General features: G+C 37.7%; 1 protein-coding gene across 6 annotated transcripts in view; it reads right to left on the bottom strand.

Moving 5' to 3' along the window:
- GRM8 (glutamate metabotropic receptor 8) overlaps nucleotides 1-24,949 on the bottom strand; it is a 356,684-nt gene that overhangs the window by 282,223 nt on the left and 49,512 nt on the right. For all 6 annotated transcript variants that reach the window (XM_057415733.1, XM_057415734.1, XM_057415737.1 and 3 more), the window contains exon 3: nucleotides 5,952-6,168. In XM_057415733.1, coding sequence (XP_057271716.1) covers nucleotides 5,952-6,168 — 217 coding nt within the window. The remainder of the gene's footprint in view (nucleotides 1-5,951; nucleotides 6,169-24,949) is intronic.

The raw sequence follows: 24,949 nt of genomic DNA, 5'->3' as shown, positions 1-24,949 counted from the left end.
AGCAATTCGTCCTTTGCTAAAGCCCACAAGATTCAGGGAAATATTCACTGACTTCTTTCAAGCACATACAGAAGTCCTTATTTCTTAGCCAGAACTTCTTTCAGAATCAACTTGCAAATTGTCTCCTGTGGAATGAAAATAATTTGTACAAGTAGGGGAACAAGATGAAGTGTTTCACGCACAAGCATATACCTTGTAGCATAGGAATGGTATTTAGCCCTAACTCCAGACCAAAGGTTCCTTGGGACCCTCTTTGCCAATTCTCATAACTACTTGGTTCACTCCACAAGTATTAAAGTATAATGGTGGTTTCACATATGTGATAACATTGCTTAGACAATCCATGAAAAAATTATATCATCTGTAAATTACTTATGCTTTTCATAAGTTTCTGATATTTTTTTGTCATAGTACCTAAAAGTATCCCTGTGAGGGATATTATTGCTTGAATTGGCCACAAAAATGAGAAATCTGAAAAGAATACAACTCTTTCAAACTTATCAGTGAATCTGTGCTGGTTAAGGAGGCAAGGTTGCCCATGTAACTTCTGTCAGTACAGTCCACTGTATGCTACAGATTTTTATGGCAGATACAAAAACCAGTTCTACAGAAGCTTTCTGCCCTTTTCTGTTTTTTTTTATTCTCTCCACTGTAGCTAGTGAGCTTTCTACAGGAGGTTTAAAAAGTGTCTCGACTAACTGACTGAAGAAGAAACCCCCCTAAAAGCTACTAGAGACAAACAAGTCCCTCCTCCAACAACTGGAGGGTCAGAGAGCATACCAGGGTAGTACGCTTACTGCTCCAAGAGACCTCCCTAAAATTCTAGAAGGAAAAAAGACATATAATTAATGTTGATGAATATCATATTGATTAGCATCACTGAGAGAAATTAAAATGGACCTTCATTATAAATCCCTAAAAATTACACTATTCTTTGTCAGGTACTAACTAGTACAAATATTAAAATCTGATGAAATAATTCTCAAGCATGTGCAGTATTAACACACCTACCATCTGATTTTATAATTTTTCAAACATTACTTTCAAGCTCCTGCAGCCAATTATATAGTGTTATTATTAATTACAACTTGAAGCTTGAAATACAGTGTTATCAATAGAGTTCAGGTACCTAAATATAAAAGTAAAGCTCCAAACTGAATTAAACTGCTTCCCTTTTATGAGGGTATGTTAGAATATTATTAGCTATGCAAATTAATTTGTTAAGCTTGAAAGCAGTCTTTAAAGTGGAAATATCTCTAGGAAAAAGGTAACACTTCATGTACGGTATTTCTTCAGTCTTCACATTGCAAGACTGTCCTAAATAACATCATGGGGAGGGAAAGAAAGTCTATTCATCAGCTTATTTACCAAGATATAAAAAGTTTTTGATTTATATCAAAGGTGTACAAAGATTACTGCAGTAAATGTGAATTAATCTCAACAGCAATCCATCTTATTTATTTCTAAGTTGTCAATGAATATTCAAAGTGAAGAGGAAAGGTTACACACTCCTAAACTGTATTTTCCATCTCAATCCTCCCTCCCCACTTTCCACTAATCTTTCACTTTTTTTAGAACATTTTAGAAGTCCAAAAGATATTAAAGGTAAGAAGTATTCCAGTAAGCTGAGAAAAACAGAACGCACAACCACAGATTAAAAAAAAAATGACAAAACACAAAGATGACCTAAGAACTGTGTCAAAGAAATGTCACAGAACATTCCCTATGTAAACAAAATACAGCTAGCTAAGTTGAAGTCAAAAACAATTTAAATAAAGTTTATTTAAAGCTTTTTAGTGTAGCACTAATTCAGTATATGTATTCATTATAAGTAGGTATATAGTTATCATTGTGACTGTAATGGTAAGAATATTATGGAGGATCATAAAGTAACTGTGGTCCCTTCTCAGAGAAATGCTGTTAACAGCAATGCAGCAGGATAAAGGAAGTAGCTAAAGCTACAAAACCCCGTTTCTAAAACACAAACATTCAAATGTACATGCTAATATTAAGTACACCGTTCTCTTCCAAAGTAAAGCTGCTACAAAGTTATGTCATTTTGTCTTAGTCAAAGATCTGGTCCTAAATCTGCTTTGCTATCTTCTTTACACCTCTGGCAAGACATGCAAAATCAACTTAAAAGCAAAAAGGGGAAAGCAATGCTGAATTTCCTCACTTATTCTTAATGATCAGCTACAGTTCTATGCCTGTATCATATGTACCTCCTCTTATAGTTTCCAAAGTTTTTCACTGGGAGTACCCATTAGCACTTGTGTCATTTTTTCATCGAATACTAGTGGGGATAAAATATGTCACACAGCATTTCATATATTATTCGTGAATTTGTTACATTTTCCAGCACAAAAAATTGTACTACTTGACCAAGTATTCTGACCCTAAAGAGATTTTTCCGAACCAAATGGTTTTGTATTCTGAAAAGAAGTAAAAAGGATCCCATGACTTTCTCTCTGATGTTAATTTCATTTGGTATCCATCAGAAGAAAGCAGGATTAGAAACTTTCAACATTTATTTTGTCAAACACATTAACAGCAAAGTAAATAGAAGAACAATATTCAGCATGACAGTTTAATGAGAACTCGGTAAAATGTGCTTCCTTCTTTTCCTCTTTTTAGTTTCTCTCAGTAAGTCAAGTTTCTCTCAGTTTAATGCTTAAACTCTTCATTTTGTATGAATTCATTCCTTTTGCCAATGTACCAAAATGATTTGATTGTGATGCAAAATTGTTATAGTGATATCATTAATTAACTTTGTAATGGGAGTAGAAAAATCTATAAAGTTAATCATTGTCTTTAAACAATAATGCATGGAAGAATGCATTGGAATAAGTACCATTCCCTATTCTCTTTACAATCATTGTCATGTAAAATATTTAATTTCCAGCTATACTGTTTCCCAGACAGGATCTTTGTCATTAAAATGAGAGCAGATTTTGATATGTAATATATTCTGTGACATGTCAGGGTGCCACCACTTTGACCTTTTCGGTATTCCACATTTCATTTGGAAGCCTGTTCTTTCCTTTCTGCTCCTGTTACTGATCAAGAAATAGAAGCTGAACACAGGGCCAATCAAACTGGAAATTACAGTCAGAGTCAAGCTCATGACAAATACGCACCTGAAATTATAAGCACATGAAATTAATCTCTATTTCAAAAATATTTTAAAATACCTCTTTCTTAGCTGGTTAGAGAAAACTTTAAAACAAATAAATAAGCTTTCCTATTTGTATTTTCAAAACTACTATCTCACATGTCCTCTCACGTGCTGAGCTTCCTTTGGAAATGGATATATCAATTACTCCCACATCCTTTCCTCAAATTTATTGCTGTGCACTATGCTTATCTTCCCATTAATTTCACTTCCAGTTGTCGGTTACTTATCACAGGATATGAAGAACTCAGGAGCTGAGCTGTCCTGTGCATTTGTGTGCCAGCAGCACAAGGGAAGCAATGTCCTCATTAGATTCTCTTAACAGTTTATTAACATAAAGCTGATAAGTTTTGATGGTTTGTGCAGACTTATACCATGTAGTGATTTTTATAAACCTACGTAGTCTCTGTAGTCTCAGGCCTCCTAACTAGATCCTGTTCAGACTTTCAATTTTAAAAGGGATACCAGTCCTATCGTTCAGGTTAAAGTCTGAGGACAGTGAATAATAGAATCAGGCTGGAAGGGACATTAAGAAATCATCTGATCAACCTCCCAGCCCCAAGGAAAAACTAAGTACACTTACATAATCCCTGGGAAGGTGTTTGTCTAATGCGTTCTCCCAGATCCTCAGCAGTGGAAGCTCCAAAATGTCCCCAAGCAAGCTGGTCTAATGCTTTAATGCCTTAACTGTTAAAAGGGGCTTTCTACAAATCTAAATGGAATCATGCTAGAGATTAATTCTGGTACTTCTGTTCACATACACTGTATTTGGATGAACAAATGGTCCTCTACCTTCCTGTAAAAGCCATTTGTCTATTTGAAGACATCATTTTCCACTACGTTCACTTCTTAGTCACCTCTTCTTCAGGCTAACTAACCACCTGGCTCAGTCATTCCTCACAGACCACTGTTTCAAGATTTGTGATCGTCTTTGTTCTTGCTTGCACAGTCTCTCACCTTTTGCAAAGTGAGGGTCAAAGCCTGTACTGAGTCAAAATGAGGTTTCAGAACTGCCAGACTATTTGGAGGATTGCTCACATTATTTTAAAGATGGTATGCCCATCTGCAGGTTCATGAGGAATATAGGTAGGTTATAATTTGCTACCATGCTCAGATCATTTTTTGAAAGAGTAATTTCCGACCAGTCTTTCTGTATTCTTCATCGTACAAGTTCTTCTTGTGGAAGTGCAATGTCTTGCATTTCTCTCAAATTGCATACTATTTTTTTCAGAGCGTATCTTCAGGTTTGGACTCTAACAAGCTCTTCCAATACATCCTAGTCCTTCCTAGATTGAAGTCACCCCCAGATTTTACAAACAGCCTTCATTCCAAGTCCATTTGAACTAAACATGAAAATATTGTCTAGTACCTGATCCAGCATAAACACCTGCTGAATACCACATAACACATTCATCCTTTTAAACAGAAACCATTGCTAATTACTCTCTGAGAAAAGTGTTCTAAATAGAACTGCATCCAGCCTGTGCTGTTTTCACCTAGATCACAATTCTCAAATAAATTCAGAATATTGTATGTGACAGATGAGAGAATACTACAAAATTTAGGAGACAAGACACAAAGAGCTTCTCATCCAGCTACAAAGCCGGGGCAGCCAATATACTTGCTGCTGTACTTGACACAATAGATAAAATGTCTCTTTTAGATATGAAGCGTGGAAAATTATTCCTGCTTTTGCTAAGTCCAGATCAAATCATTGTATTGCAGTCAGCCTTGGCTCTCCCATGAAGACATGGATGGGATGGATATCTAGGATCTGACAGCATTGATTAGAAGCTAGAAACAGAATATTTATTAGTTAACTAATCGAGCATGTTATAGACACCAGTTTCTTAACAGCATAAATCACCGTGAGTTTGTCTTAATGCCAAACTGTTGCGAGCAATAGAAATGTTTACAGTTCAAGCATAAGTATCTGAAACACACATGCACTCAAACTGACTTGAAAGAACCAGAGTTCATACATACATACCCTGAAAGCCAAGTCCAGTAGATTAACCCAGGTTTTCTGAGAAGGGCAGGAAGGCTGTTTGCAATTATTATTCCTTTAAGGGACATTATTTTGTGTCATTTAACACTGTAGTTGGTGAAAGACTGATTCTGCCTTCTTTCAAACTGCCTGCTACTCATCAGCTCATTCCTTGGTGTTCAAAACCTATTGTTCCTGAGAAATAGCCACTTTTTTCAGGCTAGAAATAACTATGATAATGGAGGGGAAGAAGATCAAAAGGACTCAACTATACTTCTCATAATAATGCCTGTATTTATATAACACATTTCATCCTGAAGGAAAAGTAAAACAGCCTTTGTACTTCACAGTTTTGTTTTGTTTGGTTTTTTGTTGGTTTTCTTTTTTTCTGTATTTCAAATTCATCAAAATTAAAAACCCTGGATTTATCAGTGCTGGAACACGGAAAATGAGGTCATACTGGATTGTGATTTTTCTAAACTAAATTAATCACATCCCCTGTAATTCAGCTGGTGTTTGCTTTTTGCGCCTAACTCGTCAAGCAACTCCCCTTTTCCAAAAAGGGCAAGAGACATAAATTTTTTGCCTCTCTTGGGAGCTTTTCTTAACTTGCTGCCAGACCTGTCACCCTGGCAGACTTGTGAGGAGCAAAGTCATCCATAAACACCTCCACTTGAGTCCAGGTAACATGCCTGCAGGTGTTCTGATTGCACTGAGTAGACCTAGGCAGAGCTCAGAGATACTCTGTAACCTAGCAGCAGTAAGTACAAAATCTGATAAACATAAACTCACCAATTTCTCTGGAGATCTGGGTGAATGCCTCCACGCCACTCTCTCCATAGTTGCCTTCAGAAGCCAGCGTTGAGACATAGTTCCACCCAAGGGCTGTCACAATGTCAACCATGGCCTGTGCTTGGTAGGAGTCCGGTGGAACCACCCGAGAGAAGAAGTCATACCTGGTGTTATCGCTCAGTTCTGGAGCTGTAGATGCATAGCTGATTTGAGGTATCTAAAAATAGAATGACAAACCATTCAAGACAATCTAATATCATTTTACGCTATATACTTGTATGTTTGAAAGGCTTAAAATAGATTATACACAGAAATGAATATCTTGTTTTAATTAAATCAACTGATCAGAAAGCAGCTCAAATTTTGAAAAATGTCAGTCAAGTCTTATTGTATAACACTCTCACCAAGAAATAATGCATTCTGCTTTTCTTCAGATGTCATGATTCTTGACATGTAAGTGTAACAACTTCTTTTTTGATCCTGGCTCTGATAAGAAAAGATGAAGAAAAAAAAAGGAGGAGTTCTTACTATTACTACAGAAGTTAAAAGGTCAGTTTTGATAACTGCGATTCTTAAAAGTGCTACGCTAAATTTGATGAGTAAAACATAGATTATTTCTATTTCATCGCTTTGTTTATTTATGTACATGCATATGTGCTTTCCCATTTAATCCTATTTTTTCTAGCTTTCTCTGTCATAGATTTTTCATTTTTCAGTTTTAATATGCTATGACATGATTTTAGAATATGGAGACTATGTAGTCAATATCAAAAGCTATCTGAAACATCTAAAAATTATATATACTGTGTACACATAGAGAAGGAGAAAGGATGGCAATCGTTGAAGAAAACACTTCAATATTCTTAGTATAAACAAATAAACAAAAACTGCAAGCACTAAATAACTTAAATACATTTTTAAAATAAATTATTATTTTGGGGAAAAAAAAAAACAACGACCTAAGATGATTTTCTATTAACTCTTCTATTAAATAAATGACTTGACAATGTCCAGAAGAAACTGTAAGCATTATTCAATTATTTCAATTATTCTGAAGAGTATTTTGGTGCAAGAAATTTTAATTAAAATTTATGCTAATTTAAAAGGCAAATGATTTTCTCATTTAAAATGGTAAAACCGATGAAATAGGTTAAAATGAAAGATACTCTAAATATTGCATTGCATTTGTAATCCAGATTAATAATATGTGCTTAATATAAATTTACAAAGTATAACGTAGTCTTCAAGAAAGCAGTCTGAACAGAATTCCTGAATTGATTCTGTTTAGAGGTGAATTTAGCAGTCCCAGATAACAAGTGTCTGGTATATGCTCACTCTTATATTACATGCTGTAGTAGAAGGTTTGCAATTTTTAAGTGCTGTATAGTGCTTCCTCATCAGCTCAAACTAAAAAAAAAGGGATTTGAAGTAAATATAAGGGATTCAAAGAGCCTGGTCGTTAAACATACCTGCAAAGACAGCATAGACTTTTAAAGCCTGAAAAATAGTTTATAGCCTAAGGGATGGCAAAATCTTTCTCAGTCAGAAGCAAATAAAATAAACTGTTATATATCTTGGCTATATTCTTCTTCAAGATATTTTCTACTCATGAAAATGCCTCAGAATAAATAATCTGAAATGTTATAATAATAACAACCAAAGAGAACAGAAAAAAGGAAAGGGAGGATCACAGAAAAAGCAGCTAAAGGTTATATGTCATGGAAATCAGTATTTCTAACATAGCAAAGATCCACCACATAAAAATAATGGATAAATTGTACTTACAAAACTTACCTTGTACAAATCCCTTTCAGAAAATGTTTGAAACATCTTTATCTCTTTATAGATAAGAGATTTTGGCTTGTTATAACAAAATTATGCACACTTAGAGCACATACCATTCCCTTTCTAAATTTACCCTATTACTCTCTAAACCAGCTGCATTTTTCCAGATGGAAAAGAATAAAGACAGCCTGTATGATTTTACTCATTTTGCTCCTTGGTGTGCCACTTCACAAATACTATGGCATTGTTGCTTTGCTGAAAGTTATTTTATCGATAATCTTCATAAAATCAACACCAGGAAGATATCTTGTAGCCAAATACTTTGTCATTGAAAATCTTGAAGCCTAGAACACAGGGTTATATCCATTAACTTTCACAGCTCCTGTTTCTCTTCAGGCATGAGATGAATAACAAATCCTAGATATGTGTTTGTAGGAGAGTTGTTGGTTGAACCACAGCAATGGAATGTTTCAGATCAATAGAGATATTTTATGTACTGTGAATATCATTTATTTGGGACCTTGGAAAATGCAAAGAAAGAAGCTATTTTACTACTTTTCATCTCTTTGTAGTTCAGCATCTTCCCTAGAGTTATTTCTGATAGCAATGGAAGGAAAATACAGTCCAAACCCAGTACACCCTGAAATCATTGGGCACACCTAGTAGTGTTAATTCACCACTGGTTTATAACTTATGCCAATTTTTTACTAGCATGAAAGAACAATATGCCATGTAAAAGTATGGAGAAAGACACTCTCTAAATAGCAAGCCATACCGAAGTTTTGAAAAAAAGGGTTCATGCAATGGCATAAGTAAAATCCTCCATATTTCTTTTAGTATACATTCCTTATAGAGAGCACTTCACGCACTTCACGCACTTCACATTCAATATTTTTCTCCCTAAACTGCAGATCTCCTACCCAGAAATACTTCATGGATTTCTTTCCATGAAAGCATTTTCTGTGAAAGTAAACAGAAGCTTCCTTCCTTGCCTGCTTTTAATTGTACATTTGTATAAGAGGGGAACTGAAAAATAGCTTTAAAATTTAAGGATCCAGGATATGTTCCAATGGTTACTCAGTTAGCGAAAAGACTCAGAACAAGGCTCAAAGAAATTGTTTGGCATGAGGACAAATTGTTAGGATTTAGTGGTTCAATAACCCATGAATGAAAAATATATACATTAAAATGTAACAACTCTAGTTACGGACTGCAGGTTTAATAAACCATTTTACATGTCCCCAAGTACATTTTACAAGACAGACCATAATGCTGCCTAAGCAAGGGAGCTGTTATGCTCTATCAATTCAGTGTTTTTAAAACTCCCTAAATACAGACTGTGTTTATACCTTAAGTTCCACTGGCCCCTTGAGACAGAAATTTGCATTTTGAAAAAGACTTATAAAAGGGTTTCATATTTCTCATTCTAGATTTCTCAATCTAAATTTTTGAAATTTAATACAATATGTGTAACATTTACATTGTATTTGATTGTTGTATAGCACTCTTAATAGCGTATTTCCTTTTCTTTAGGAAAAAAGGGGAAATACCCAATGGATTATATAACCACATTTCAATCAGTTGTCACACAACAGCTGTCACATTCACTGATAACGGCTAAAAGCATTCATGTTTGAATGTTCATCAATATGTTTTTTCTATTCTTTCCTACTCTATGGTTTGGCAACTGTTTCCCATTAACCTATAATCTTCTGATAAACTCTCAACTTCTAGTAGGTGAGAGACTTGAACTCTTTGAAATTATTATAGAGATGAATTCTTAGAAGACTTATTTTAATCCTTTTTAAAAAAAAAAGCTAAAACTATCTTTTGAATGTTTAAAAGCAATCATTTACAGAATAGAGCTTTGTAAAATATCCAATTTTATTGGATTAATTATTAACCAGTATTAACTTTGGTGCATACTGAACTACTGCTGAAACTACCAGCAACCCCTCAGTCCTTTAAGTCAGTATTGGCTTCATCTCATTCTACTATTCAGTCACTGACATTGGAAAATGATTCTGCATGCTTAAAAAATAAAACAATTTGAAAGAAAAAGAAAACAATTGCTTGTAACTAAGTAGAGCAGCTAATCCTTCAAGATACATTCAAGCCAAATTCAGCATTTGAGAATAGTCTCTGTTTTTCCTGGATCTTTTCGTATACATCTTCTAGCTGATTAAATCTGTCTCCAAGGATCTCCACTTCCCAGAGGATTAGACAAGACGGAGCAGTTACCTTCAGAACTAACTGTCCACAAAGCATGACTGTGGCAGCACTTCAAAAGGAGAACATCAGTCCAAGATATCCACTAAACATTACCACAGAACAGACTTCTACTCCCTGATGCAGAAGGTGTGGATGACTTCAGAAGTGTCAAAGACAACTAATGTGAATTTTTGTTTATTTGAGCCAAGTGGTAAACCACTTTCACTCTCTTGTGCACTGAAAACAGGGAAGCATTACCCTGGATCTGTTTGGTGGGTCCAGTGCTGGGATCCAAACCCAAAACCGAAAGTGTTGTTGAGGACAGCAGAGGAAAAAATGTGACCTAGGTCTGCCCTTCCAGTAAAGTGTCTTCACAACAGCAGACAGCTCTTAGTATGCCTTTTCAATGACATGCTGTCCAAGTTCTGGACAGAAGTTCACTGGAACCTTTTTATTGAGCTTTCAAATCCATTTGCATGATACATTTGTCAATGTAAAGTAGCAGCTGGCCATTTCAAGTGCCATCTTCATTTCTATAGACTTTCAGCTGAAAGCATAGTTGGAGAGCAGAGTATCAGACAGTGAAATGAACTAAGCTCATAAGAGAAGAGACCCAAGAAAGAAATCACCAGTAATTTTGAATATTACAGATTATGAGTGCTGTACAGTCACCTAGAGTAATGGTCTTAAATCACTCATATCTTCAGTTTCACTACCCACTCAGTCCTATCATTACTAACATATCAACTAACATTTTATTTCCCTTTTCCATTCTCTCATCACTAAGCAGTAGGGCTGTGGTTTGTGGTTGTTTTTTTTTTAAGAATATTAGCAATAGAACATTGAAAATAGTAATAATTATAGCTAAAAAATTGAAGTCAATAAACTGTAGGTTAATGATTGCTCAATACCAACTGGCATTTTACCACCAACTAATAAAGCTTGCAAAGGAGTAAAAGGGCTTGAAATAAAATTTGACTGTGGAAATGCATTTTCAACTTGGTGATTTTTTTTAATTTAAACGTCTATCATGAATCATTAATGGCCCTGTCTTTTCAAGATTTTTATTCCCTCTTCTGTACACCAAGAAAGAGTTCTTGCAAGTACAAAAAACTCACAGCAGTGAAATGAATCCTCAGGGCCTAGATATTGAACAGTTGCTGAATGGGAGCTGAGGTCACTATATTTAAGCTATTAGTCACATTTGTAAACTGCCATCAGCCAGAACATCATCTTATCCTGCTTTCACTTCTGAAAAGTGTGTCAGCCTACAATACAGTAATGTTAAGTCATTCAGGGTAGACATTCAAGATCCAAAAGAGCTTGATGAGGCTTAATAACATCTTACACTACACCAAAAAGGATTAAAAACGCTCTTTTTTGTTACTAACTGTAGGAGAAGATGAAATGCACCTGAAACTGCCCATTCCTCTCCACTGACTATAAGAGGAGCCTGGAAGATTAATTCAACTGTTATACACTCACTAGGTAGTACAATACTGTAAACAACTACGTCTTCTGCTCTCAGAGTCCAACTCATTTTGGCTACACATGACTAAGACATCTGTGTACAGCCAAAGATCAGTTTCCTTCTGAGATGTCCTCATCTTTCCACATATGACAAAAACTGAACAGGTCAGCCATTAGGGACCTCATTTCACTAATTTTCAGAATAAACCAATATTATATCACCCTGGGGAGATATACCACAGTAAGACTTAGCGGACTCTTACATCTCATACCTCACCCTTTGGAGATGTGAGATGCCCTATTCAATGCCCAGAGCAGCTGAGCAGGGTGGCACCTTGCCAGGTCCTCCAGCTACAAACCACCTCTGCTAGAACAGGTTCAGCATAGGAAGTTTTCTGACTCAGCCTCTTTCCATGGGCTTAACCATGAGGAAGATCAATCTGTGACAATATAATTTCTCAGTAGATGTATATACAGTTATAAACATGTAATTCTAAACTGTATTTATTTAGTCATTTACACTCGATGCTCTCTCTGTACATTAGACGCTTAGCCACAGTATTTATCATGTGTCCAGCAAAACATCATGCTCAGGAATTGCCACAGTTTTCCACCCTCCACAAAAAAATATGTTCACATCAGCTAGAGCAAAAGCAAGAAAAAACAGGTATACTTTTCACCTAGACAAATGTAATTTAAAATGCATTTAGTTAAAAAAAAGAAATAGTAGAAATTAAAGGTTTGGAAAGAACTGAAGTATAATCTGAAAACTGCCATTAGCTGATTTCACTCGTAAGGCAGGATTTTTCTTAAATCCATTTGAATTATTCCAAGTCATTCTATTTGCAGTAAATATCACAGCAGTTCCTATCAAGGGTACTTGCAATTCATACGCTTAATAACAAGGAGCTAATGATAAGGTCATTTAAAACCTTGTGAAAGTTCCCTATAAATTTGCATGGGTTTTGTGCAAAGACATGGTCTTTGAGATGAAATGCAACTTAGCTATTACTACTTTTTCTGCCCAAACACAGGGACAGAAGTGATCCATCACACCTAAGCATTTCTGAGCTGGGATAGGTAAATTATTTTGCTCTTTCACTTCCTATTACTCTTTCACTGGCTTTACTTCACTTTTGTTGCCATCAGTTACCTTCAGAAGACATATTCCTGAGCAGAATATATCTTCAGCAATCTGCATTGATCTTCTCACAAAATAAGGACATAGCCAAGAATCAATGCAGCACAGTTTGCTGCCAACAATATTGTTTCTGCACTCTTCATAGGTTGATCTGGTATATGAAAAATTGCAGGGGCAGATGCAACCGCTAGTCAAGTGGAAACATGAAGATAAAATCATGCAAATCCTCTTTCATTATTGATTTTCTCTTTCTTTTTTCCTTAAACACAGTAGTTATCTATCACACCTATTTCTGGGGTTATCTCTGGTGGTCAAATGGACTAGCAACTTCGGTATTCTGAATAAAGTTAATTTCTTTGAGAAAGTAATCTTTTATAGTTAATACATGTAATTGTGTAGTATCAGATTATAGGCTAAAAAAATATTAAAGCTCCATTGCATTGCATTCTATCTCCACAGCCAGAAAATATCTTTCATAAAGTCTAACCAGACGTGCTACAGCAAGCATATTTTAGTTTGTGGCCTGCTGTGCTGCCCTTACAGAACAGGATGCAACAAAGAAGGAACGTGTATAATATATAAAGTGTTCAAATTTGAGAATAGTTTCCTTCCAGTTTGTTGAACTAGATCAGGAACTCATTACAAGTCATTGCTTTTAATTACAAGGGATACTATGGAAGAAACTAATAATAAATATTGTGATACCATAATCTCAAATTCCATAATAGATGCAGCAACTACAAAACAAATTCAGGATTCAGGAAAGTACCAGCATCTCTGCTGTGTTATGCACTTTAGGGCAAAACATTAAAATGATATTTATGCATTACCAACATTTTTACATCTAAAGCACATCTTATCACACTGTGCATTGTTGTGTAACTCCAGGAGGATGAGAATCCATCTAAGGACAGCTTGAACTGTCATCAATGTTCTGTGCAAGAGAATCTATTGACAAATGTTTAACAAAGGCATTTTCCCAGTAAGGGAGCTCTATTCTGGTCCTTCTACATACTTTTAAATCCTGGGGTCTGATTGTCTGAAAACCAGCTATGTTAAGCAGTTGCACATTAAATTATCCACCATCTGTAGGCAGCCTCTTTCTAAATATTTTAAAGCCATCTGAGGTCCAGGCACTGAATGATAAACTGAAAAAGCAGCAGATCAAATGAGTAATATTCATACCAAGATCAAATCACTAGGAGGGGGGTGGGGGAACCTCGAGCTAGGGAATGGCTGTTAGCTCTTCCTTCATAGTTACTTATGTTCTCCAACCGTCAGATCAAACGGAAAGCCAAGGTTGGTCAGATAGCTTTAGGGACTTCTTAAACTATTAAAATTCCTTTTCTACTTGTTGGGGAAACCCACACTTAATTATGTGTATCAATATGTTAGACTTGTGTCAATCTCTGCTGAGCACAGTGTGAACTCCGGTATTTCAAAGCTTTTTTTATCCCTGCTTTCCTCATTAAAGCTTGTCATGTCAGTGCCTGGAACTGTAATCTCTTTTTATGATTTTAAGGAAGATATGCCAAGATGTGCATTCCTTTTGGTCTGAATTAACAAATCTAACTTTTTATTATTATTCAGCAGTAATACATTTACCTAGTAGCTCAAAGGACTCCTCAGTCCAAATCAAGTTTCCCTCACATTCATTTACTAATTAGTACTATAGAGAGCACAGCAGGCCGCTTCAGAGACTCACCCATGGGGACACAACTGTCCTCAAGTTTTTTTCCAACTACAGAGACCATCAGTATGGAAGAAGAGGGTGCATCTCAGGATGCAAGATGGGTGCTCTGCTGAATGGACAATTCTGATCTTTGCATTCAGTTTTTAATGCTGCAAGGTCACTTCAGCTTACACCACTGGCTGAGAAGTATTGCTATCCTTTTGCTATCCATGCTGCCAACTTAGCGTCACGAGGTATAAGTAACTGAAAAATACCATGAGGAGGAAAAGCAAATTTTATATTGTTGACAGCTATCTCCACAGTTGTGGCCAACATGAAGGTATGTAAATGGAGCTCAGCTGGCCCGACACATACACTCAGTGCTTTAAAGGATGCTTTCGCATGTTCTAGGGTATGCTGCCTACCCTTTGGCTATGGACTCAGAAAGCCCAGTTCTTCTATAATCGGTCTGCCCCATGCTAATGGCTTGGTTAGCACGTATCAGGGTTCATTAAGGGACTAGGGATTTCCTATGCAACAAAGGCTCTTCATATGGGATTATAAAGTATCATTTTAAACCTGTATATTATGGACTTGGAGGAAGAAAAATGAAAGGTAACCCTTTTTTTTTTTTGAGCTGAGATGATTTTTCTTAATTTCTTAAAAAAAAATAAGATTTGGCAATGAAATAATTTTACCTCTAAGTTTTTAAATTGGACAGAGCCTTGGGTGACATGGTTTAAAGGGAGGTGTCCCTGCCCATGGCAGGGGGGTTGGAACTAGATGATCTTAAGGTCCTTTTCAACCCTAACTATTCTGTGATTCTATGATTCTAAATTTAAGCTACAAGAAAACATTAGCCAGTCCTCAGTCATTTCCAAAGAGTTCAACATCTCCTGTATTAGCACAGTGAGATGCTAAATCCAGTTCCTACTGGTAGAAAAGTTGAATAAAAAAGCAAAATATTTCCAATCAAAATATTGGAAGCTATCTATGAATTAAGGTCTGAGGCCTATGGAAATGATATCCAAGCCTTACTTTCTATTCACAATCTACATTATCTTAAAAATAGTAGGGTGGCTGTGGAAAAAAAGGCATCCTCCTCCACATGGTTCCTGAACACCATATGGCAATGACTCTTCCATCATTATCTGGTTTCCATTCTGATTTCTGACTTGAACTCTGTATTTTATCACTGCATTGATCCATGGATTATTTTACCAGAAACGTCATGGCAAGCAGAGAGAAACAACTTTCACAAGCATCTGTATTTCAGATAGGATAGGTACAACATAAAAAATCATCCTCGACGCACACAAACAGAGGCTGTGGCTATGGTCAGGCATATCAGAGTCAAAGTCTGAAATCATCCATCACTTGTTTTGACCCTACCAGCAGTCATAAGTAAAGTTTCCAAAAAGGAGTAATATTGCCCTGAGAGTCATGAACTACAAAAGAAATTACTATATTTCAGCATAAAAATATTTATATGTGTGTATAAAATATGTACACATATGCACATACATATTCCATGTATTGGGCCCTTTTCCTTTCCTTTCTGACTGACTGGATAGTGGTTTATACTTCCCCACTGGGGTGGTTATCCAAATTTTGTTCATAAGCTGATATTGTTACTGACTGAAATTACACAAGAAGATGAGCTTCTAGAAAAGCACATCTTGAAGAGAATAAGATCACTTGAAGAAATGAAGAGATCTTGCAGAGGTTTCCTATGTGAACCGTTGTATATTCATAGCTTATCCATCTAAATGAGAGAATTACAATATTGGGGAAAGCTTTATAAAAATAGTTCAACACTACTTCTTATTGAACTTTTTCTTATATATAGGTACATCTCCCTGACATTTATCCCTTTCTTCCTATAACTCATACTTTCTCTCCTCAGACATTTCAAGAACTTATAGTTCCCTCCTTCTATATTCTTGATGTTTGCTCTTTCTCTATGTGAACACTACCTTCTTCCCAGATGCCCTTTTTTCTTCACACCTAGTTTTCCTGTCTCTTCTAACTCCCTCATCTCTCCCTGACCACAGGTTCACTGAAGCGAGAAAAGTAGACAGTGACTGGTTTCTAAAGAGCTGAGTTAGAATTCCCGGTTCCAGCTCTGCTTCTCCCCTTCCGCAGCTTACAGTTCAAAGATACCCAGTGTTTTCACTTGGCCCAGCGCAAAGGGCAAAGGGGAATTCCTGTGAAATGAGGCTTGACAGGGTCACTACTCACTCTCGTCTACTGTGTACGGCTTCCTTCCCCATAATTGGCATTTTTGCCCTCTGACTGCATTGGGAACACATCCACAAACTCAGCAAAGCCAGCATTTGATGTAGGGGAAAGAAAAAAAAAAAGACTACTGGATGAGCATTTTCCATCATTTCTGCAAATTCTCCTTTTCCCTTTTCTCATTCATTGCAATTTAAGTACAAATCAGTTTACTGTTATCACCACTATACAGCCTTGTTTGAGTGCTAGCCTTAGCCTTTCTGGCTAGTACGATGGAGATCTGCTCCCTAGCTGTGACTCTCTAATATCTCTAAGTCCAAATACATACAATAAATGAGTCCTTTTGAAGGTTCTTAAAAGTCCTCCTCACTTAGCTTGATCCTGTAAGTCTGGCCCCACTACTTCATCAGCTCAGCAGAATGCTGCAAGAAGAGGGTCTGAGGAGCTTTCAATAAGCCAAAAAAGCTCCACTACTCATTTTCTTCTCATTTCAGCAATCGCAGTTACACCCCATACTTCTGACAGAATGTCAACAGTCAGAGGCAGAGTTTTGCCTTCATATGTGCAGTTATCAGCTCACTTGCGGCATGCAGCAAAGCCGGGCAGGGCTTTATCAGGCAGCCAAGGGAACCTTGGCCCCAGAGCTACATACACATTTTGCCTAAAGAGTGCGAAAATGCTCATGTCAGCCCACAACATGTTTCACAGAATTCAGTGTCTTTATTTGGGTGGGACAAGAAATCAATTGGTTCCATTATGACTATATATTAGGAACCTTTACACACTTCATCTGTTTTAGATTTTCCCTTTGTTTGATGCAAAAGACCTGTTTTTATGAACCCAGCTTTAATACAGATCCTTTTAAGAGAACCCCATGCTTACCAGTGCTTCAGCCTGCAGCTACTGTATGCAGTGCATTGGTGCACTGATCAGTAGTCTTCAGAAACCTCCTTTTGTATACTGTGCACAAGTGATGTGTATTAGCAACTAGAGTACCACTGTACCACTTCTGAATACTGTAGCAGCTTTTGATGAATGAACATCTTTTATTTTGAAATTGTCCTCCCTCAGTCTGTTGCTGCATATGTTAAAAGACCCCATCAAAAGCAAAATTACACTAAACTGCATTTAAAAGTGTCAAGTGCATTGAATAAACATTGGAGACATCAAAAGCCTGAGTGGATGCTCCTGATGACGAGTGGTGTGAGAATGCCAGCCTGTGCTAAGCCCGATACAATTCCATTTCTATCTACTTATTGAAACTGCTTCACAAATATATTTCTGCATATCAGTGTCAGCTATCTAGGTCCAGGCACTGGAAGAGTTGGTTTAAAATTGCCAACTGAAAGATATCAACATATTTTTCCATGGAATATCAATGTCATCTACATCACAAAAAAAAAAAAAAAAGAAACAACACACAACTTTGAAGCATTTGTTTTTGATGTCTTTAGTCTGTTTTCTCTTTCACAGCTCGTAGATCTTAATCAGAAAGGCAACAAAGCGCTGAGGTTTACTGGAACAGAATTTTCAGGCTCTGTCTGGCATGTGGGCTGCTTATGTAACGTATGGTGAAGTTAAACACTTTGGAATGGGATTCACATGATACTTCCCGAGATAGCCAGTAGGAAATACCAAGCTCACATTTCTTTGTGTAGGTGGAGCCAAGACTGCATTTGATAGCCCAAAGTCATCTTCCACACATAGAGTGGTTCACAATTCTTTTCTAAAAACAAGCTGGAAAACAATGGTGCCATCTTTATTTATCTTTTTACAGAAAAGCTACTTGCCACAGAGCTTACATTTATACACTCGCATCTTCACTCTTAGTTAGGAGCCCTTCTTTTGTGTATGGCTGACGACCTACCATAAGTCATTTACCTCTAGGTTAGAAACCAATACAGAAAAGGTTATAGCAAAAACCAAAGCATGAAACATGTCTCTTACATCACCTTCAGCATGCGTCTCTTACATCACCTACAGCCCGAACCAGATCTCGCTAGGGATTGCTTTAACTCTGAGACACCGGCCAGACTGAGATGGAGAGGACTCTCATCCTCCCATGGCAGCAGGACCCTGCATGGATGAGTTGCTTAAAGCTAGAGAACAAACAGACATAACTGCACAGACAGAACTGCACAGCTCTGCACTACATCTGAGCTGGGGCAGGTCCCAGGGTCTGGTCTTGAGGTGCTCTTGAAGCTGAATAAAATATTATTTGCCAAACATGCAGGCAATAAGCTAACTGCCAAGGTGGCAGCCCTCATGGGGAAACGCAGTCACAGAACTGTAAATGCTAAGAAAACTTTACTGGCCAAATTTAAACACCAGAAGTTTCACAGATCCAAGAACATCTCCACCCATTACAGACTGAAATAGCTGAATGCCACTTGAGGCACATAAGAGGGTATTCTGAGGTTTTACTTTTATTATCTGAGCTAGGTAGTCCAAATATAACTCTTCAGATTTGTGAAAACAATTAAGTTGTATTATGAAGTTTCCAAATGAATCTGAAAATCTTCCATATCAGATTTCTAAAGAATTGCAATTTCACTCCCTATTAAGATACGAGAAACTTCTGCCTGACAGAATTCTCCATACAATTAAATGAAGTTATTTTCTACACATTTGTACATCAATCAGAGTCTTATCTGTTATTTCTGAGCATTTCTCCTTGCATGCTTTTCCTGCATATATCCTCTCCACTCATTCAATTTGGCTGAGCCACAAATCAACAATATGGTACTCAAGAGAGAAAAACTTTGGTTTCATATATGCAGGTGTCACAACAGTCAGACTAATGAAAAGAGCAAATTGTTTCAAATACTCTTCTCCATGTACAGAGAAAAGCGCTGTGCAAAATACATGGGAGTAAAACCAGAGCTATTGTCTGTGCTGGAGGCAAATAGTCCCAGATTCCCTCCATCACTGAGTGTGTCTAAGCAAAGGGCACCTTCAGAGGCCAGCTCACCCTTTGCACAGCCTGGTGGACGCAGCCTCGGGGCTGGAGTCCCTAGAGCCCAGTCTGTGCTGCAACCAACTGTAGAGCAAAACCTGATTTTCAGGCTGCAGAAACCCAGGCCCTTGCATCCAGTGCTTTGCCTCAGTAAGCCAAGACAAGGGGAACCACAGGTGAGAACGTAGCATGGAGTCAGCACAGGCTCGCAGGAGGCAGAGCACTGCCGGCAGGCACAGAAGGGCTCACACCCTTATAGTGGAGGCAAAGGCTTTTCATTTTTCTTACTACCCCAAGAATGAAATCCCCCCCTGAGCATTTGCAACTCGGCAGGGTCCTAGTGCTGCTGTCCCTCTCTTCAGTCCTATGGGGTCATAGCCAGGGGCTGCACACAGAGGGCTAATCACAACACTACACTGTGCTGTGCTGGAACCCACAGAGCATCTCACAACTGCATCAACAGAAAGAAGCTGGCATTTCCAAGACACTTCATTTGCTTTTCTTCTAGTCAGAGGTACATCAGTGAGAACAAGACACTAAGTCCACAGGTAGTACCATGGATTTAAGCCCCACAGATTAAGTTACAGCAGCACAAAAAAGCTCAGCAAATATTGGTAACTGGCTAGACAGAAGATTGTTTAAATCTTTGCACAAGAGCTAGGCAAGCCACATTATGCTATCATAATGTGGCTATGCCAGCCGAATTATACTATTATACGACTTTTTCCACAAGGCAATTTTTATTTCCCCCCAAACACACCACTTCAAAACACAAACTACTGGTAATATTAGCATTTTCTCAACTTTCCTAAAAACAAAGAAACAAACAGAAAAACTCTCTTCAGACTTCTGTTTCACAGTTTGGATGCGTACCTGTCACATAATACAGAAAGCGCTATGAAGAAGCCTTTCGGCATGGAAATTGCTGGGTTGTCTCCATGCTACCATTTCACCAGAGATTTTGGAAATTTTAGCTCTACAGAAGAAACTTCCAGAAAGATAATTAACAATCAGGCTCTCATGTGATGTGAGCATCAGCCTCTCCTTACCATAATTCTTGAGGCTATCAAATAAAACTAACACATATTTCCGCAGTTCCCTAAATTGACTACTCAGAAAATACAAGGCTCAAGTCCAAAAATGTGCAAGTTCACTATCTAAGTGCTTATTAAGGTCAAGGAAGCTTTTCACAGACATGGAATTTTACCTCTGAGCAGCAGTTAAAGAATGAGAATCAAGCACATGATCAGAAATGTGATCTTCTCACACATATCCTTTTTTTAAGCTCCTAAATGCGCACCTACGTATTCTCAAGAAATAAGAAGCACTTGGGATTTCCACATCTTATCTCACTTCAGCTCATATCTGCTGCAGAAATTAAATATAAGGAAAAAAAATAGCATGTTAAAACCTACCACTTAATAATAAATTCATGGTGCATAGTCAGAACGGGATAATTTGTTTTATCTATTTAGAATACAAAAAGCAGCAAGTTAAGTACTGAAATCTCTCTCAGGATGTGAAAAATATATTATCCTTTTTATTGACTGTAAACATTCAATTGAAAGAACAGTTGGAAGGTAGAGTCTGGAATACCTGCTTTGATTAGTCAACAGATGCTCTACAGAGTCAAAACTTACTCACTCCATGAGTTCTGACTTTTATTGTTAACTCAAATAATAAAAAAATAGAAAAAAAATAGAAAACTGAACTTTTTTCCCCCAACTGAGTGCAGCAGCAGCAACTCACTTAAAACTCTCTCTGCTCTAATACTTGATTATATCTGCTTCAGGGAAAGTTTCCTATATCTCAGATAATTTCCACCTGCTTGTATGAGTCACCTGTTAGTACAGCTGCTTCTTAATGGTAGTGCCTTGCAGCTGAGATAAGAGTGAATTCAACAACTGAAGATCAAGAAGTGATTTGATAGCCTAATGCATTGGTTTCTTGCACTGAGGGAAAACTTGTTTCCTTATATAAATAAAATCATGACATGATCCAGTAGCTAAAATGAGGAAAGAAAAAAAATAGGACTAGAAATAAGATAAAGGTAATTGATGCTGAAAGCAGCAAATAAGTGGAAAACTTAGCTGGAATCTACTTCTGGATATCTAGTGTAAGCAGAGTACAAAGCCTGGACTTCAAATCACCAGACTTTAGCTTATTCAGGAAACTGCTGGGTGTGATTCTATGGCAGCTCTGAAAAGTAAAGGAGTTCAGGTAATTTGGCAGGCCTTTCAGACAGCATCCTACAAGTGCAAGAGCAGCTCTTCCCAATATTCATGAAGACCAGCAAATTAAACAGAAAATCTGCATGACTGAGCAGAGAACTTATGGTGTAGAGACACTGAAAGACAATGTACAGGGGGAGGATGCAGGGATGAGGTACAGGAATTTAAAACCATTGCTTGGGCAGGCAGGGAGACTATCAGAAAAGCCAAAGCTCATATAAAGTAGAGGGGACATCAAAATTGGCAAAAAAAAAAGCTTCTACCAATAAACTCATACCAAAATGCTGAACAAGGACAATATGTGCTCATTGCTGAATGGGATGGGTGATTTAGGAACAGCAGACACAGATAAGAGAGAGATATCTGATGCTTTCTTTCCTCCAGTCTTCACCAACAAGTTTTCTCAGACATCTCTGCTCACTGAAAGGGTTCACAAATGGAACAACTTGCAGTGGATGGAAATCAAGTCAGGGGTTATTTAAGATAAGTCATCTTGTGTACTTCCAGGGACACTGCTGGGCTGCAGTAAAGATTCTGAGAGAAATGGCCAATATCCTTGCAAGTTCACTCCATATCACATGTGAAAGGTCATGGAGACTTGGAGAGGTTCACAATGACAGGAAAGAAGCATATGCTGTACCACAGCATCAAAAAAAAATGTGAAAATGGAAACTAGATCCAGGTTAGCCTCGCTTCAGTCCCTGGAAAAATCATGGAGTCAGTCTTCTTGGAGTACATCTCTGAACACACCAAGAAGAAGACTGGAAGCAGTCAGTGTGGATTTACCATGGGAAATCATGTCTTATCACCCTGATGTCTCTCTACAATCCAGTGACTGGGTCTGTGGTCAAGGAGGGAGCAGGGGATGCCATTTGACTTCAGCTTTAAACACTCTCTCCCACAGTACACAAGTTACAACTTTACAATGTGGTCATGAACAACTGCACAGGTAAAAATCCAGCTGGGTGATCAGGATAAGGTCATGATTAAGGGACTATACGCCATCTGGAGGCTAATAATAAGCTTACTACCAGGGACAGGGTTGTCAGGCTTGAGGAACAGGACAACAGGATCCTCATGAAATTCGAAAAGGACAAATGCAGATCCCTGCACCTAAAAAGGAAGAGTTTCTTGCAAAGATGCAGGCTGGCAGCTGATGAATGGGGAGCAGCTCTGTGGAAAAGGCCCTGGGGCTCTGAAAGACAGCAGCACGAGCCAGCAGTATCCGTGCAGCAAGAGGACCCGCAGCATCCTGGGCTGTAGTAACAGGAGCAGTACATAAGGAGGAGCAATTACACCCTCCACTCGTCACTTAGACCGCTTTTGGAACACTGGTGTGAAGTTCCAGGTGCCTCAGCACAAGACAGGTATGGATACACCGGACCAAGTTTAGCAAAGGGCCACCATGATGGTTGGAAGCTGAAGTTCTTGTCCTGTGAGGAGAGACTGTGGGAGCTGGGATTGTTCAGCTTGGAGCACAGTTGGTTTCAGGGGAGCTGAGCAACAGCCCTCCAGCATCAGAAGATGCAGCCAGACTCCACAGCCATGCATGGTTGCAGGGTGGAAACCAACACACAAAGTTGATAAGAAAGGTGCAGATTGACATAGGGAGAAACATTTTTACTGCAAGGACAGGCAGGCAGTGCAACGGGCTGCCAGACAGCCTCTCTCTGTCCCTGGGGATTTTCAAGACCCAACTGAATAATGACCTGTGCAACTGGCCTGATATCACAGCTGACCTTCTTTCCAGCAGGTGACTGGTTCATCCTACCTTCCCGGTGACATGACTGAGCTTTGAGTTAAGTTGCCCTCTATTCTCTGTAGTTCTTGAAGAGAGACAGGATCTTCCACTAGGTAATTCACATCTAAATGGACTGATAAACCTCTACTGATGACCTGTTTGTCTCCAGTGACTGCAGATAGAGCTTAAAGTCACAGCCTCAATAATATTCAGGTATCTTTCTGTGTACCCAAAAAAGGCCAGAAATATTTGTCTCAATTATTGTTAAAATTTATAATTTAAATGGAAGTAGGCATTATCACCTCTATGTCCTCACAGAGGGAAGTAAATATAACACTATATAAATATATATATTCTATTTATACACAAATACAAATAGTCTTGCAAATATGCAAGATCCTAAATCTGTACAGGTTTTTGTTGCTGCCTTAGGAACTGCAGCTGCACAGTCAGGTGTTGGGGTTACTTTCTCTAAGACATTCAGTAAATCATGAAAATTGTAAAGGAGATTTAACAAATACTGCTGAACCTTAAAAGGCAAACAGACATGAAAGATTTCACAGTAAAGAGACTTTCAATGATATGGGTAAGAACAGCATGCTGTGACAGCACAAAAAGGGGAATTTTCATTGAACCAAGAAATAAAGTTCCACAACTTCTTAAAATATGCATACATACGAATACACAGGGTATAGGTATAGGAATAGACTATGACAAGAGCTGAAGTCCAGTTCCCATCAGTAATGGAATCTATTCTGCTCTGCAGCAGCCCCAAAATGCAATGGAATTTATTGGCTCCTCATGCCTCCTGATTTTGATTCCACAAAATGGGCAGTAAATAAGGTAAAATGTGTGTACACCTGTCTCTCCTAAGGTCTGGTTTCTGGAAGTACATGGTATTCTTGCATGAGAGTAACCTGCAGCTCTAAAAAACATGAGTAAAGTGAAAGAAATCTTCCAAGTCTTCCTTCTCTTTTTCATATACAAAAGCAAAACCTTACTGAGAATGAGTCTTCACCATCTAGAAAACTCAAAATATTTTAGCAACATATTGTTCATATATTTAGGAAAAAAAAAATCAAAACACAAATTAGTTCCCTAAATGAGCTAAAAGGTCAATTTGACTAGAGCAGAGATGAAAAACCCTATTTGTATTTCTGTCCTTTCCACATTATTTTGAAAATATTCTTTCTGAAAAATGTCCATCTCATCCAATCAATTTCTTCTTCCTCAACACCACTACATTAAACAGCTCTTGGAAAATTTTATTAATTTTTATGAGCATTCACATTGTCCTCCAAAATAGATATTTCCAGATTTATTTTGCTTTCCAACATCAGCCTCTACAACTATTCTTCCAGCACAAGCGCCACTTCAGTTCTAGTCTCCCCAACACAATGAGCCTTTGCTTGTGCAGTGTGTCCCAGACCACAATAAAAACTCTGTGGCTAAGTCATTGTGAAAATAAATAAGGGGACTGGTTGCTAAATCTTTCTGAAGGTAAGAAAGAACACTGACTTGTTATCATGCTTACCAAGCAAGAATAATTTGTC

This window comes from Pezoporus wallicus, unplaced genomic scaffold (genome assembly GCF_028554395.1).
Source record: "Pezoporus wallicus isolate ANWC-B61680 ecotype Strahan unplaced genomic scaffold, APGP_CSIRO_Pwel_v1 contig_6966, whole genome shotgun sequence".
In the NCBI taxonomy this organism is placed as follows: domain Eukaryota; kingdom Metazoa; phylum Chordata; class Aves; order Psittaciformes; family Psittacidae; genus Pezoporus; species Pezoporus wallicus.
The sequence above is the reverse complement of the archived record's forward strand: the minus strand, read 5'-3'. Positions and strand labels throughout refer to the sequence as shown.